At 39.9% G+C, this 15,303-nt stretch overlaps 1 protein-coding gene across 2 annotated transcripts; it reads left to right on the top strand.

Moving 5' to 3' along the window:
• Positions 1-2,062: 2,062 nt before the first annotated feature.
• On the top strand, positions 2,063-14,973 carry LOC124130861 (glycoprotein-N-acetylgalactosamine 3-beta-galactosyltransferase 1-B-like). 2 transcript variants are annotated; one of them, XM_046493897.2, is made up of 4 exons: positions 2,063-2,275; positions 5,789-5,987; positions 12,537-13,153; positions 14,383-14,973. In XM_046493897.2, the coding sequence occupies exons 2-4, from the start codon at positions 5,828-5,830 to the stop codon at positions 14,515-14,517; spliced, it is 912 nt and encodes a 303-aa protein (XP_046349853.2). In that variant the 5' UTR covers positions 2,063-2,275; positions 5,789-5,827; the 3' UTR covers positions 14,518-14,973. The 2 variants fall into 2 exon arrangements, with proteins under 2 accessions (XP_046349853.2, XP_048247778.1); XM_048391821.1 differs by lacking the exons at positions 2,063-2,275; positions 5,789-5,987 and adding exons at positions 7,174-7,386; positions 11,053-11,251.
• The last annotated feature ends 330 nt before the right edge of the window (positions 14,974-15,303 follow it).

The following is a 15,303-nucleotide window of genomic DNA, read 5'->3' as shown; positions in this document are numbered from 1 at the left end:
TCGAGTCTGGACCAGACAATCCAGTGATTGATATCATGAACATTGATCCACGCAATTGGGATACGATGACATGCATCAATCAAGTCAGCGAGCCTGACCACCCGATCCCGTTAGTCGCCTCTTACGACGAGCATGGTCGCCTTTTAGGGCAAGCATGGGTTGCTGAATACCTATCCTAACCAGGATATTCACGGTTTGCAGGCAGAAGAAAGTATACATGTGTGATGGCCATTTAGTTCATACGGGTATCACAGTAGTGTTTTGGACCTTAAGTTGCCATTATTCCATCTAAGCGTCATACAAACTTGGACCGTATCAGATTCTTTACGCGATTTTTTGAGTGATAATTATATAATGCAAGCCAGTATTAAACAATGACAATACAGATATACATTATAGCAGCGAAATATTAGATATTTATCTTTAATCCTGATACTATATCTACAATGAACAACAATTGACAGTGTACACAGAACAGGACATGCACTTTCGTCAACAAATAATTGATATAGGTTACATAACGTGTACATTATGACGTGCGTGATCTTATCTATGCTCATATGCTATAATTGGTGGAAATATTTGCTCGTGTATGTACAGTCTCAGCTGAAAGTGAAACCTGCTCCTCCCCATATATCCCACCAGTCAACTCTGTTTCTCTGTTTCACAAGCTGGTAACTGGTAACAACGTTTTAGAGACACGTGTTGCGTTGATTATGATTATTTGCATGTACATCTATACAAGGGGCCTGTGTGTGTGTGTGTGTGTTAGTGTGTGTGTGTGTGTGTTAGTGTGTGTGTGTGTGTGTGGTGTGTGTGTTAGTGTGTGTGTTAGTGTGTTAGTGTGTGTGTTAGTGTGTGTGTGTGTGTTAGTGTGTGTGTGTGTATTTGTGTGTGTTAGTGTGTGTGTTAGTGTGTTAGTGTGTGTGTGTGTGTGTGTGTGTCATGACGATTAAAGAAGACATAAAAATAGAAATATTCAAATAAACAGTCACTCATGGCGGGAACATGCACTTCACAGGATGCATATTTGATATAAACTACTGCGCAAAACACAGTATGCACCCATGTTTGTTGGCGGCTAAAAGTGAAAGTGATGTATTTGATGACTGTGTCACAGTTGTTTTACGTATCTTAAGTTTGCAGTGTTTCAGCGACTGTTATCAGCCTATTTTAGTCGACTCTTATGAAAAGCATACATGTAGGTAACCAGGGAACAACTGCTATTAGCATTGTTACATCGATTTCAAAAACAAGGACAGATACCATTATGTGACTTGGCTTCATACACCGAACGCAGGATGGGAATTGAACCCGTTATCAACTACAGCCAGAAAACTGCTCGGCCAAGTCCCCTTAAAAATGTCTGGGACGGGAAAACCAGAAATTTCACGAAGAACGCCAAATACATGTACCATTAGGGTTCGACGACACGCAATCAGTCAGGTCGCAGGTTATAGTTCGCCGATCCCCATGTAAATCGACTCTCACGACAAGCATGAAATACTGGAACATGTTCTGACCCGGAATTCCCTCGAGAAATATCTTTATTGGGTGTTATAATTAGATGTTTATACATGGTAATAATCATAATAGTAATTGAATACGTCTTCAAACTACCGTTTTTGGATTTACTCGTTTTTTAACTCTCAGCTTTTTTCGGGTGTTGCAAGTCAGCAAAAAACGCCACAATTTCATTCTAGCGGATGGGATGGGTGACTGTCATATCGAAAGAAGTAACTCACCAAAGGAGACGGTAAACAAAAAACAACAGGAGCAGAACTTGTTGAGAGCAGGCAGCCGTACATATCAACAAAAACAACTGCATTTTTCTATTAATATGTAAAAAAATGGAGTTCAAATATGCTCAAACAGAAACAGCTGTTTGTACTGTAAACAACGTTGTTATGGAAACGTGTCATAAATACATATACACTTGTGCATATGTTGATATATCAATCACAGGTGAAACACCGGATCCCTTACCACAAAATCAATATTGATACATCGAAGTACAGCTGGAGAACGTGTTTTTGTTTATATTTACGGGGTGACCGTGGTCAATTCCATATAAATGGTTTGGTCGATATGTGTAGGGCTATCAGCATCTAATTGATTTTCACGACACGGGTCTTGACGTAGTGAACGCTCCATGCTTATCAGGAAACATATCAGAATGTTGACACCACAACTTCATTGTGAATCTAACGTTATGTATGGCATTAGATTCAAGGGCGATGATTACAATGAGAAACTATCTCTGCTGTTACTTCACGTAAGTATCACAAATACATTTTTTCTAAAAACAGTATTTATGATTTTTTTGTAAAATTAATAGGATGAAGGGAATATGATTAAGAAACAAGTAAGTATTAATTACTGTACCTTTCTGATGTCCGTTTGCGTCAAAAAAACATCCGACGAAATAATATTTAACTTTACAAAACAAAACCAAAGCATAATTTAGTTGATAAGTTGGTAGGAGTAAATAGATGAAATTTACATTGTGGTTCTTATTATTAAGGTATAACAGTTGTTGTTTCAGTATATTTGCATTTCATCGGAAGCTTTTGTACGGCAGACAGAATGTCGTACTGTTTTGAAAACTATTTCGCTTCCTTCCAGTGCAATTCCCAATTTTGACCGGTACAAAATCTTCAGGCGTGTGTTAATTGTTTTCACCCTCTTATGCCCATTGTAACTAACATACATGTACATGTGTATATGCTATATAATACTTCAACAAGTGGGAATGTGTACTGTAAAACTAGGAGTTGTCCCCCCTCAATGACCTTGAATATGCAAATTGTGTAAGTCATCCTGTAGTTTCATACTAATTGCTGGTTCAGTATCATTCGTGACCAACTCGTGTTATTCCGGGACAAGCCGAATAGCGACTCGTGTGCCTCTCGTGGCCATTCATGCGACCGGGTTCCGCCTTAGCGCAAACGGGCATGCCTCAAATAATTGTCAATTCGTTGCGTAATGGTTCACATATATTTCCCTATATATTATATATATTTCAGATGCAATTTAAAGCACATCGGGACGTACGGAATTATACAGTATGATTGAACACATTTAAGTGTGTCTTGGGTAAAATTTTAGATGCAAGACATATGTAAAATCAAAAAATATTTCTGAGGGATTCTTTGACGAAGTACTTGAAATCATACGCGCATTCTGATTGGGTTGTCGTATTTTCACACATAACATTCATCAATAGGGGGACGAGTCTTCTTGCAGGTTACGGAAAGGGGCGAGTGGTGACGAATGGGTTCAGTATGCGACTCTCCCCTATATAATCAAACATGGCCGCCTTCATGCAGAAATCGTGCTTCTCTTAGAAGTATAATGCCAGAGTAGTATACATTCTTTCAGGAAATAACACTATACGCAAACTGTTTCTTCATCTTAAGAGGATAATATTATATACACATTTTGTGATTATTGTGTGGTGTTATTACATTTGATTTTTTGTAGTGTCACGGTACATCCCTCTGTAGCATATGTGCTACACTGGGAATTAGAGGAAGTGAAAAGGGTAGATATCTATCAAGTGATTTATATATATATATATATATTTCTGTAAATTACAGGAAACGTCGTTAATTTGGGGTTAAATAATTCGTAAAATAATCATAAAATATTTTATTGAAGTGAACATAATTTACTTTGCAAGAAATTGTTGTCCTTTTTTGGAGAATGAGCTCACGTCTAAGAAATGAGTGAGTGTGTGAGTTGGGTTTAACGGTGCTTTTAACAGTATTCCAGTTATATCGCGGCGTGTCAGCTTAATGTGTGAGGAAAGCCCGAAGTGATGCAGGTCTCAGACGTTTACCACTTGGGTGAAACCCACGGGCACGGGTATCGACCAAGAAGAAATGTACGTCTGGAATACAATTCTCCAGAGGTGCAAGTGTGAGAAATGCAGGGGCTTCACATCCATCAAATGCTTGAAATGTAGATTCTATGTCTGTCTAAAAAAAGACAAAATATGCTTCCTTGCAATTCATATCAAACTATGCTAACTACTGACATTATTCCATTCCGACCAAAACCTTGATCTAGACGTGAATGAATTTTATTTTGAGTGATTTTGACTTGTTACAGTTTATGTTCTGCATTGTTGAATTCTGATCGGATTTTGTTTTTAAACCAGTTGATAGAAGAAAACACTTTTTTCGGATGTCCTTTAGTTAATTTGTCAAAGAAAGACATTGATAAGATGATTTCAACAATAAGCTCTGGTGAAGTTAGTCACACGCCAGTTTTGACATTTTGTCGGTTCATTATTATTCCTGCAATTTTATTTCCCAATGAATGCAAAAAAGCCACGCCCACCAAAAAGTACTACTTTCATCACAATGGAATCTGGGGGAATCAATTGCAAGTTGAGGGAATACGACAAACGCATGTCCCGTCAATACGCAACTCCTCGATAAACTTGGCAAAAATGCAAAATGATATGTCTCATTTCAGCAAAGATGGGCCCGTGTCCTTTACAGTACATCTATAGGGTGATAGTTGTAGGTATTGACATTCCAAATATTTTCAGATATTTGGCCACCCAAAAAATCCAGTGTGGCCGCCAATTCCAATTTGACCGTCATGGAGGAATAAAATTCTAGCATATTTCGTATGAACTGGACGCACAACCTTAGTATTTAATAAAAAAACAAAACATTTTGGAAATCATACACCCAACACTACATATGTAATGTAAATAACTTTATCATAATAGACTATTTATCTTGATTTAGATGATCTAAAGTGTGAGAAAATATTCATTTCTTTCTTCTTCGACACATCTTTAAGATATACTCCATTAAGGCCAATTAACTATATCAATATTGTGTCCTCATTTGGTGAATACAATGACAACAACGGACTTTTGAAAGAATAAAATTTGAATGCATTAAAAGATGCCGTAAATGGCTAATGGGTTGGTTGGTTAGCGACAATTAAATGTGATAACAGTCGCCACCACATTTACATAGTGGTGTTCTAACTAAATGTGCCACAACACAGTAACGCCCTGCTCTGCACCCCCTCGCGGACAAGCAACTACATATCCGAAGCTCTTGGCATGACTTAGAAGCTTGTGGCAGTTAAGTCCATAAAGACATGTGCAAATGGGCTTACACACACACACACACACACACACACTCTCTCTCTCTCTCTCTCTCTCTCTCTCACTCTCACACACACACACACACGAAATGCAGCTTTGTTTACCTTGGTGCAAAGCCGGTGGTGATGTAGAAGGAAGGAATTAATTGCATGCTGTACCTTTCTTAGGGAATAATTCTAAGCATGCCTCAACAACCCTTGTAAGACCACAGACCGCTGAATGACTTGCCTCTCGTGTCTCCATCCTGTTCGGTTGGTCCATCACCAATAAGATTGAAGCCTCTATCGCTTCATCATACACATTCCATGTTACCCACGCTGTTCATTTGTTTTTGCCTTTTCCCCGCTAGGAAAGATGTCTGGTCACAGTCAGTAATTGCAAGAAAACCTGGAAGTAATCAGGGTTTCTCTGATCCAAGGAGTCCGACAAGGACAAAAACAACAAAATGTCTGAACTGTTTTTCCAGTCCCAAATGCTATCCAGAGGTGAAACATGTATATTCTGTTGACAAGCTCAGAGCATAGAGCCTTATTTCAAGTTCTGATGCCTTTTGATATAACATTTAAACGCCATTTTTGACGACCATTTTGTTTGTGGCAGAGATATACACGTGATGTACACATTTGTATCAATTTTATATATCGTAATATTCAGATGACTTCCATCCAACTGTAACGATGATGACATTTCACAATGGTCAACGCAAACTGGTATACGGCATTAGGCTTGATAACTGGTTTGATGACAACGGTGATAATGTTTGACGCGTTGGGGTCACGTCATACGGAACTACGGGAGGAAACACAGAGGAAATACCCTATAGGGACTTCTGGACAGAAATATCGTAATTCAGGTAGGTTTTTCAAACGAGCATTGAGTGAGTGAGTGAGTGAGTGAGTGAGTTGGGTTAACGCCACTTTGATGTGGGAAGAAAACCGAAGTGATGCAGGTTCCAGGCGTTTACTGCTTTGATGGAACCACGGGTATGGTGCTTACAAATTCGAAAAATTATCAACTACACGATTCAAACACACAATCATTGGTTTCTGGCCCGCCCGAGGGACGTAACTCTTTCCTTTTAACATGCATAGAGGGTGGCGTCGTAGGCTGGTGATGAAGACAATGATTCCGGAACAATTGCCCCTGAAAACTGCCCCAGGAGACAAATGCTCCTCGGACAACTGTTCCTTGATAATATCTCACAAGTATCTGATAATCTCTTTTTTTCAATATGCACACGTACGTGAAGATTATTTTGTAAATAGCAATGCCTCGGTGCTTTGAAACACTTGACACTCAAAGTTAACTGATGAAATAATGTTCAATATCTTGAATCGCTACCCGCGAAGAGTTATATGCAGTATGAACCAGAATACACTACTACTACTACTACTACTACTACTACTGCTACTGCTGCTGCTGCTGCTACTGCTACTGCTACTGCTACTACTCTTTAAAGGGCTTGCTATAAGTTGCTAACACGCCACTCAATATACAGTGGAACCCTGTTAATCTGGACGGTAGCGTTATCAGTCAGATCGTCCGGATTAATGGATGTCCGGGTAAACGGATCAGGGGTATGGAGAACTGTGCCTTTGAACACATGTAGGCTGTCGAAACAGCAATAGTCCGGAAAACGGGATTTCCGGGATTAACGGGGTCCGGATTGACAAGGTACAACTGTACACGGGATTATTGTCAAGAACTATGAGTTCCAATATACAGAGTTCGAATATTCGAGATCCAAAATTATTATTATTGACAGAAACCTGGCTGCAGGCAGCCGTACATATCAACAAAAACAACTGCATTTTTCTATTAATATGTAAAAAAATGGAGTTCAAATATGCTCAAACAGAAACAGCTGTTTGTACTGTAAACAACGTTGTTATGGAAACGTGTCATAAATACATATACACTTGTGCATATGTTGATATATCAATCACAGGTGAGACACCGGATCCCTTACCACAAAATCAATATTGATACATCGAAGTACAGCTGGAGAACGTGTTTTTGTTTACGGGGTGACCGTGGTCAATTCCATATAAATGGTTTGGTCGATATGTGTAGGGCTATCAGCATCTAATTGATTTTCACGACACGGGTCTTGACGTAGTGAACGCTCCATGCTTATCAGGAAACATATCAGAATGTTGACACCACAACTTCATTGTGAATCTAACGTTATGTATGGCATTAGATTCAAGGGCGATGATTACAATGAGAAACTATCTCTGCTGTTACTTCACGTAAGTATCACAAATACATTTTTTCTAAAAAAAGTATTTATGATTTTTTTGTAAAATTAATAGGATGAAGGGAATATGATTAAGAAACAAGTAAGTATTAATTACTGTACCTTTCTGATGTCCGTTTGCGTCAAAAAAACATCCGACGAAATAATATTTAACTTTACAAAACAAAACCAAAGCATAATTTAGTTGATAAGTTGGTAGGAGTAAATAGATGTAATTTACATTGTGGTTCTTATTATTAAGGTATAACAGTTGTTGTTTCAGTATATTTGCATTTCATCGGAAGCTTTTGTACGGCAGACAGAATGTCGTACTGTTTTGAAAACTATTTCGCTTCCTTCCAGTGCAATTCCCAATTTTGACCGGTACAAAATGCTCAGGCGTTTGTTAATTGTTTTCACCCTCTTGTGCCCATTGTAACTAACATACATGTACATGTGTATATGCTATATAACACTTCAACAAGTGGAAATGTGTACTGTAAAACTGTACACTGTAAGTTGTCCCCCCTCAATGACCTTGAATATGCAAATTGTGTAAGTCATCCTGTAGTTTCATACTAATTGCTGGTTCAGTATCATTCGTGACCAACTCGTTTTATTCCGGGACAAGCCGAATAGCGACTCGTGTGCCTCTCGTGGCCATTCATGCGACCGGGTTCCGCCTTAGCGCAAACGGGCATGCCTAAAATAATTGTCAATTCGTTGCGTAATGGTTCACATATATTTCCCTATATATTATATATATTTCAGATGCAATTTAAAGCACATCGGGACGTACGGAATTATACAGTATGATTGAACACATTTAACTGTGTCTAGGGTAAAATTTTAGATGCATGACATATGTAAAATCAAAAAAATATTTCTGAGGGATTCTTTGACGAAGTACTTGAAATCATACGCGCATTCTGATTGGGTTGTCGTATTTTCACACATAACATTCATCAATAGGGGGACGAGTCTTCTTGCAGGTTACGGAAAGGGGCGAGTGGTGACGAATGGGTTCAGTATGCGACTCTCCCCTATATAATCAAACATGGCCGCCTTCATGCAGAAATCGTGCTTCTCTTAGAAGTATAATGCCAGAGTAGTATACATTCTTTCAGGAAATAACACTATACGCAAACTGTTTCTTCATCTTAAGAGGATAATATTATATACACAACATTTTGTGATTATTGTGTGGTGTTATTACATTTGATTTTTTGTAGTGTCACGGTACATCCCTCTGTAGTGAGTGAGTGAGTGAGTATCGTTTTACGCCGCTTTTAGCAATATTCCAGCAATATCACGGCGGGGGACACCAGAAATGGGCTTCACACATTGTACCCATGTCGGGAATCGAACCCGGGTCTTCGGCGTGACGAGCGAACGCTTTAACCACTAGGCTACCCGACCGCCCCTCATCCCTCTGTAGCATATGTGCTACACTGGGAATTAGAGGAAGTGAAAAGGGTAGATATCTATCTATCAAGTGATTTATATATATATTTTTCTGTAAATTACAGGAAACGTCGTTAATTTGGGGTTAAATAATTCGTAAAATAATCATAAAATATTTTATTGAAGTGAACATAATTTACTTTGCAAGAAATTGTTGTCCTTTTTGGAGAATGAGCTCACGTCCAAGAAATGAGTGAGTGAGTGAGTTGGGTTTAACGGCGCTTTTAACAGTATTCCAGTTATATTGCGGCGTGTCAGCTTAATGTGGGAGGATGTGATGCAGGCCTAAGACGTTTACCTCTTCGGTGAAACCCACGGGCACGGGTATCAACCAAGAAGAAATGTTCGTCTGAAATACAATTCTCCAGAGGTGCAAGTGTGAGAAATGCAGTGGCTTCACATCCATTAAATGCTTGAAATGTAGATTCTATTTCTGTCTAAAAAAAAAGACAAAATATGCTTCCTTGCAAGTCATATCAAACCATGCTAACTACTGACATTATTCCATTCCGACCAAAACCTTGATATAGACGTGAATGAATTTTATTTCGAGTGATTTTGACTTGTTACAGTTTATGTTCTGCATTGTTGAATTCTGATCGGATTTTGTTTTTAAACCTGTTGATAGAAGAAAACACTTTGTTTGAGTTCATCACTTTTCGGATGTCCTTTAGTTAATTTGTCAAAGAAAGACATTGATAAGATGATTTCAACAATAAGCTCTGGTGAAGTTAGTCACACGCCAGTTTTGACACTTTGTCGGTTCATTATTATTCCTGCAATTTTATTTCCCAATGAATGCAAAAAAGCCACGCCCACCAAAAAGTACTACTTTCATCACAATGGAATCTGGGGGAATCAATTGCAAGTTGAAGGAATACGACAAACGCATGTCCCGTCAATACGCAACTCCTCGATAAACTTGGCAAAAATGATACAGTGTATGTCTCATTTCAGCAAAGATGGGCCCGTGTCCTTTACAGTACATCTATAGGGTGATAGTTGTAGGTATTGACATTCCAAATATTTTCAGATATTTGGCCACCCAAAAAATCCAGTATGGCCGCCAATTCCAATTTGACCGTCATGGAGGAATAAAATTCTAGCATATTTCGTATGAACTGGACGCACAACCTTAGTATTTAATAAAAAAATAACATTTTGGAATGCATAAACCCAACACGACATATGTAAAGTAAATAACTTTATCATAATAGACTATTTATCTTGATTTAGATGATCTAAAGTGTGAGAAAATATTCATTTCTTTCTTCTTCGACGCATCTTTAAGATATACTCCATTCAGGCCAATTAACTATATCAATATTGTGTCCTTATTTGGTGAATACAATGACAACAACGGAATTTTGAAAGAATAAAATTTGAATGCATTAAAAGATGCTGTTGGTTGGTTGGTTAGCGACAATTAAATGTGATAACAGTCGCCACCACATTTACATAGTGGTGTACTAACTAAATGTGCCACAACACAGTAACGCCTTGCTCTGCACCCCCTCGCGGACAAGCAACTACATATCCGAAGCTCTTGGCATGACTTAATTAGAAGCTTGTGGCAGTCAAGTCTATTAAGACATGTGCAAATGATATTACCCATCCTCTCTCTAGACTTGTCACCCGACAGCTTGAAATGTAGCTTTTTTTACCTTTTGGTACCAAGCCGGTGGTGATGTAGACGGAAGGAATTAATTGCATGCTGTACCTTTCTCAGGGAATAATTCTAAGCATGCCTCAACAACCCTTGTAAGACCACAGACCACTGAATGCCTGGCCTCTCGTGTCTCCATCCTGTTCGGTTGGTCCATCACCAATAAGATTGAAGCCTCTATCGCTTCATCATACACATTCCATGTTACCCACGCTGTTCATTTGTTTTTGCCTGTTCCCGCTAGGAAATGTATCTGGTCACTGTCAGTAATTGCAAGAAAATCTGGAAGTAATCAGGGTTTCTCTGATCCAAGGAGTCCGACAAGGACACAAACAACCAAATGTCTGAACTGTTTTTCCAGTCCCAATTGCTATCCAGAGGTGAAACACGTATATTCTGTTGACAAGCTAAGAGCATAGAGTCTTATTTCAAGTTCTGATGCCTTTTGATATGACAGTAAAACGCCATTTTTGACGAACATTTTGTTTGTGGCGGAGATATACACGTGATGTACACATTTGTATCAATTTTATATATCGTAATATTCAGATAACTTCCATCCAACTGTAACGATGATGACATTTCACAATGGTCAACGCAAACTGGTATACGGCATTAGGCTTGATAACTGGTTTGATGACAACGGTGATAATGTTTGACGCGTTGGGGTCACGTCATACGGAACTACGGGAGGAAACACAGAGGAAATACCCTATAGGAACTTCTGGACAGAAATATCGTAATTCAGGTAGGTGTTTCAAACAAGCATTGAGTGAGTGAGTGAGTTAGTGAGTGAGTTGGGTTAACGCCACTTTGATGTGGGAAGAAAACCGAAGTGATGCAGGTTCCAGGCGTTTACTGCTTTGATGGAACCACGGGTATGGTGCTTACAAATTCGAAAAATTATCAACTACACGATTCAAACACACAATCATTGGTTTCTGGCCCGCCCGAGGGACGTAACTCTTTCCTTTTAACATGCATAGAGGGCGGCGTCGTAGGCTGGTGATGAAGACAATGATTCCGGAACAATTGCCCCTGAAAACTGCCCCAGGAGACAAATGCTCCTCGGACAACTGTTCCTTGATAATATCTCACAAGTATCTGATAATCTCTTTTTTTTCAATATGCACACGTACGTGAAGATTATTTTGTAAATAGCAATGCCTCGGTGCTTTGAAACACTTGACACTCAAAGTTAACTGATGAAATAATGTTCAATATCTTGAATCGCTACCCGCGAAGAGTTATATGCAGTATGAACCAGAATACACTACTACTACTACTACTACTACTACTACTACTGCTACTGCTGCTGCTGCTGCTACTGCTACTGCTACTGCTACTGCTACTGCTACTACTCTTTAAAGGGCTTGCTATAAGTTGCTAACACGCCACTTTTCTATATGCAGTGGAACCCCGTTAATCTGGACGGTAGCGTTATCAGTCAGATCGTCCGGATTAATGGATGTCCGGGTAAACGGATCAGGGGTATGGAGAACTGTGCCTTTGAACACATGTAGGCTGTCGAAACAGCAATAGTCCAGAAAACGGGATTTCCGGGATTAACGGTGTCCGGATTGACAAGGTACAACTGTACACATGATTATTGTCAAGAACTATGAGTGCGATTATACAGTGTTCGAATATTCGAGATTCAAAATTATTATTATTGACAGAAACCTGTGCTTGTCTTGTGCTGTATTAATGGGTGATAGATTTCAGGTGGAGTTGTCCCAGGTGGGCAGTTTTCCTACTATGACTTCGGGGCGGTCGGGTAGCCTAGTGGTTAAAGCGTTCGCTCGTCACGCCGAAGACCCGGGTTCGATTCCCGACATGGGTACAAAGTGTGAAGCCCATTTCTGGTGTCCCCCGCCGTGATATTGCTGGAATATTGCTAAAAGCGGCGTAAAACCATACTTACTCACTCACTACTATGACTTCACTGGATGTCTGCAAAGCCTAACTCTTATTGTAAAATCCCCTTTTCATATGTGCTCCGCAAAAATGGATAATCTTGTTTACTTTTTTAGGGATCAGACTCCTGTGCTGGGTCCTCACACAGCCCTGCAACTTCGCAAACAAGACAAGAGCAGTCAAAGACACATGGTCGAAGAGATGCGACATAACTTTATTCTTTAGTTCAGTAGCCAACACTGAAATACCCACAATTAAGCTAGATATTCCGCAAGGACGTGAACATCTAGCAGATAAGTCGTTCGCAGTATTGAAATATTTGTTCCAACATTATCACGATAAAGCTGACTGGTTCTTCAAGGCAGATGACGACACTTACGTAATAGTAGACAATCTACGTCACTTCCTTGGAAAGCAAAACACAAACGGACTTTTTTATTATGGTGAGGTTTTTGACAGAAAGAAGCAAGGCGTTTACAACAGTGGGGGTGCTGGCTACGCCCTCGGAAAAGAGGGTTTGAAAAGGATCGCTTTATATAGCGAGGATGTGGATGCATGTCATCAAGCAGAAAGTGAAGATGTAAGGGTGGGTGTGTGTCTCAAAACACTGGGCATCGATGTTGGGAAGGCAACGGACAGTTTTGGGAGGCCTATATTCAACTGGAACAAACCTATATCAATTATTCAGGGGAATTGGCCGACGTGGGCGATGGGGATTACTTATATACAGTCGGTAAGTTGACAATTTCGGTTTGATTATTTTTTTCAGGAATTTCATATCTCTTGTACCATCGTGGGTGGTGAATAGAGAACAAAATTAAACTTAATTATACCGTGTAGTAGATGAATAGTACATGTTTGTTTTGTTTGTTGTTTACCGCCGCACTCAGCAGTAGTCAGCTATATGACCTGTTAATAATCGATTCTGGACTTGATGACGAGTGAGTGAGTGAGTATGGTTTGACGCCGCTTTTTACAATATTCCAGCAATATCACAGCAGGGGACCCCAGAAATGGGCTTTGCACATTGTACCCATGTCGGGAATCGAACCCAGGTCTTCGGCGTGAAGATGCGTTAACCACTAGGCTACCCGACCGCCCCGACTTGATGATGATACACAAAGATAAAGATGATATGGATAACAATAAAGCTTCTTTAATCTGGACGGGACCGTACCAACGTATTGTAGAGATTAACAAATTACAGAATGAACGATTCAGTGGTTCGAAAAACAGTCTTTTTACTTTGGGTAGGTGTTATGGTTTATGCTTATTTTCTATTTTACCTACCGTCCTTCAATATATATTATGACAGCATAAACTTCTACTCTGCAACTTTGAAAGATATGTTGAACTTTAAGAATCTACATTAGTTACATTTACAAACAATTCACTGTTATTCCTTTACGGATCCCGAAATATATTCTTTGCATAAACTTCTACTCGGCTACTATTAAAGAATGTTGAATATTTAAATATTTCAGTCACTGTAATGTACATTTACAGACTGTTGCCATCATATCATGCGAATGTCGGTTTGACAGAGGTGAAAATGGTATACGATCTGCCTCACTTCAGATCCTCCTCTCCCAGTAACCTTACGCAGGTTTCCATTTCACTGGCGTGAGTGAGTGAGTGAGTTGGGGTTTAACGCCGCTTTTAACAGTATTCCAGTTATATCGCGGCGTGTCAGCTTAATGTGGGAGGAAAGCCCGAAGCGATGCAGGTCTCAGACGTTTACCACTTCGATGAAACCCACGAGCACGGGTATGGTGCGGACAAACCTAGAAACATGATCGGGGCGAACCGGGATTCGAACCCACAATCATAGGTTTCTTGCGTGCCCAAGGGACGCAACTCTGCACAGCGAATCGCGGCGCCTTGGACGACTGGGCCACCCGTGCCCCCTTACTGTCGTTAAACTCAATGCAGTTACTCACCGTCAGGCTTCCTCTTTTTCAGGGTGTAGATGCTGTTTGTCCCGTGGCCGCGTCGTTTCACTATGTTGGACCATGTGCGATGCGAATCATGGACTTCTTCTTGTATAACCTGACCACTCATGGATATGACAAACCACGGACAAGCAATCTTGTCTAATGTTCCATGCAGGGTACACACTCAAGACCAACTACCCGATGATGAACACGGAGCGTTTATCATGGTGAACAATGAATATTCCTTTGAAGAGGAAACGTGTGGCTTTATAAGCCGGTTTGCTTTAGCTAGTCGAGGAACCCACCAAATGACCACCCCCAGGGGATCATATTGATGCAGTTCCTACTAAGGGTTTTCGGAGGAATATGTTGAAAACCTTCAATGGGTCTCCTGTTGCACATAACATGAACTATCAACGAATGTTTCATAATTGAACTTACAATATGAACACAAGTGGATCAGAATGCCACGTGACATCAACCGTGATTGATGCAGTACCTACTATAAGTCTGGAAGGTAATTCAAGGTACTGACGTTTACTACAATATGTGAAAAACTATCGGACCTACTCCAGTCAAAGTTGGTATGAGATTACGGGAATCACGCACGTTGAGACGCCCAACGCTAACACCGTATTCGTGCGTGCGTGATTCCCGTGCACCCTTTCGAGTTGAGTTGATTGGTTCAACTGTGTCATATGGCCCTGTGACGCAGGGGTAGCATTATGCAGATGGCTGTTTCAATGAATGCTCGTTCCACCCGTGACGAACAGGTCTGGTTGTTGATGAAATATAGTGACAGCTAAATAGACAGAATTTTTATTCATGCACCGATTGTCTTTAAATGTAATATCCAGTTATGTATGACTGTTTAATAATCTCATACCAACTTTGACTGGAGTATACGTAGGTCCGATAGTTTTTCACATATTGTAGTAAACGTCGGACC

This window comes from Haliotis rufescens, unplaced genomic scaffold (assembly GCF_023055435.1).
Source record: "Haliotis rufescens isolate VD_foot unplaced genomic scaffold, xgHalRufe1.0.p SCAF_10, whole genome shotgun sequence".
Lineage (NCBI taxonomy): Eukaryota > Metazoa > Mollusca > Gastropoda > Lepetellida > Haliotidae > Haliotis > Haliotis rufescens.
The sequence above is the reverse complement of the archived record's forward strand: the minus strand, read 5'-3'. Positions and strand labels throughout refer to the sequence as shown.

What these genes read in the sequence shown, in the direction of transcription:
- LOC124130861 (XM_046493897.2), top strand. Translation starts at nt 5,828, where the DNA reads ATGGTCAACGCAAACTGGTATACGGCATTAGGCTTGATAACTGGTTTG. An exon ending in ACAGAAATATCGTAATTCAG is followed by an intron (nt 5,988 to 12,536) that starts GTAGGTTTTTCA and finishes TTACTTTTTTAG; the next exon opens with GGATCAGACTCCTGTGCTGG. An exon ending in GGATTACTTATATACAGTCG is followed by an intron (nt 13,154 to 14,382) that starts GTAAGTTGACAA and finishes CCTCTTTTTCAG; the next exon opens with GGTGTAGATGCTGTTTGTCC.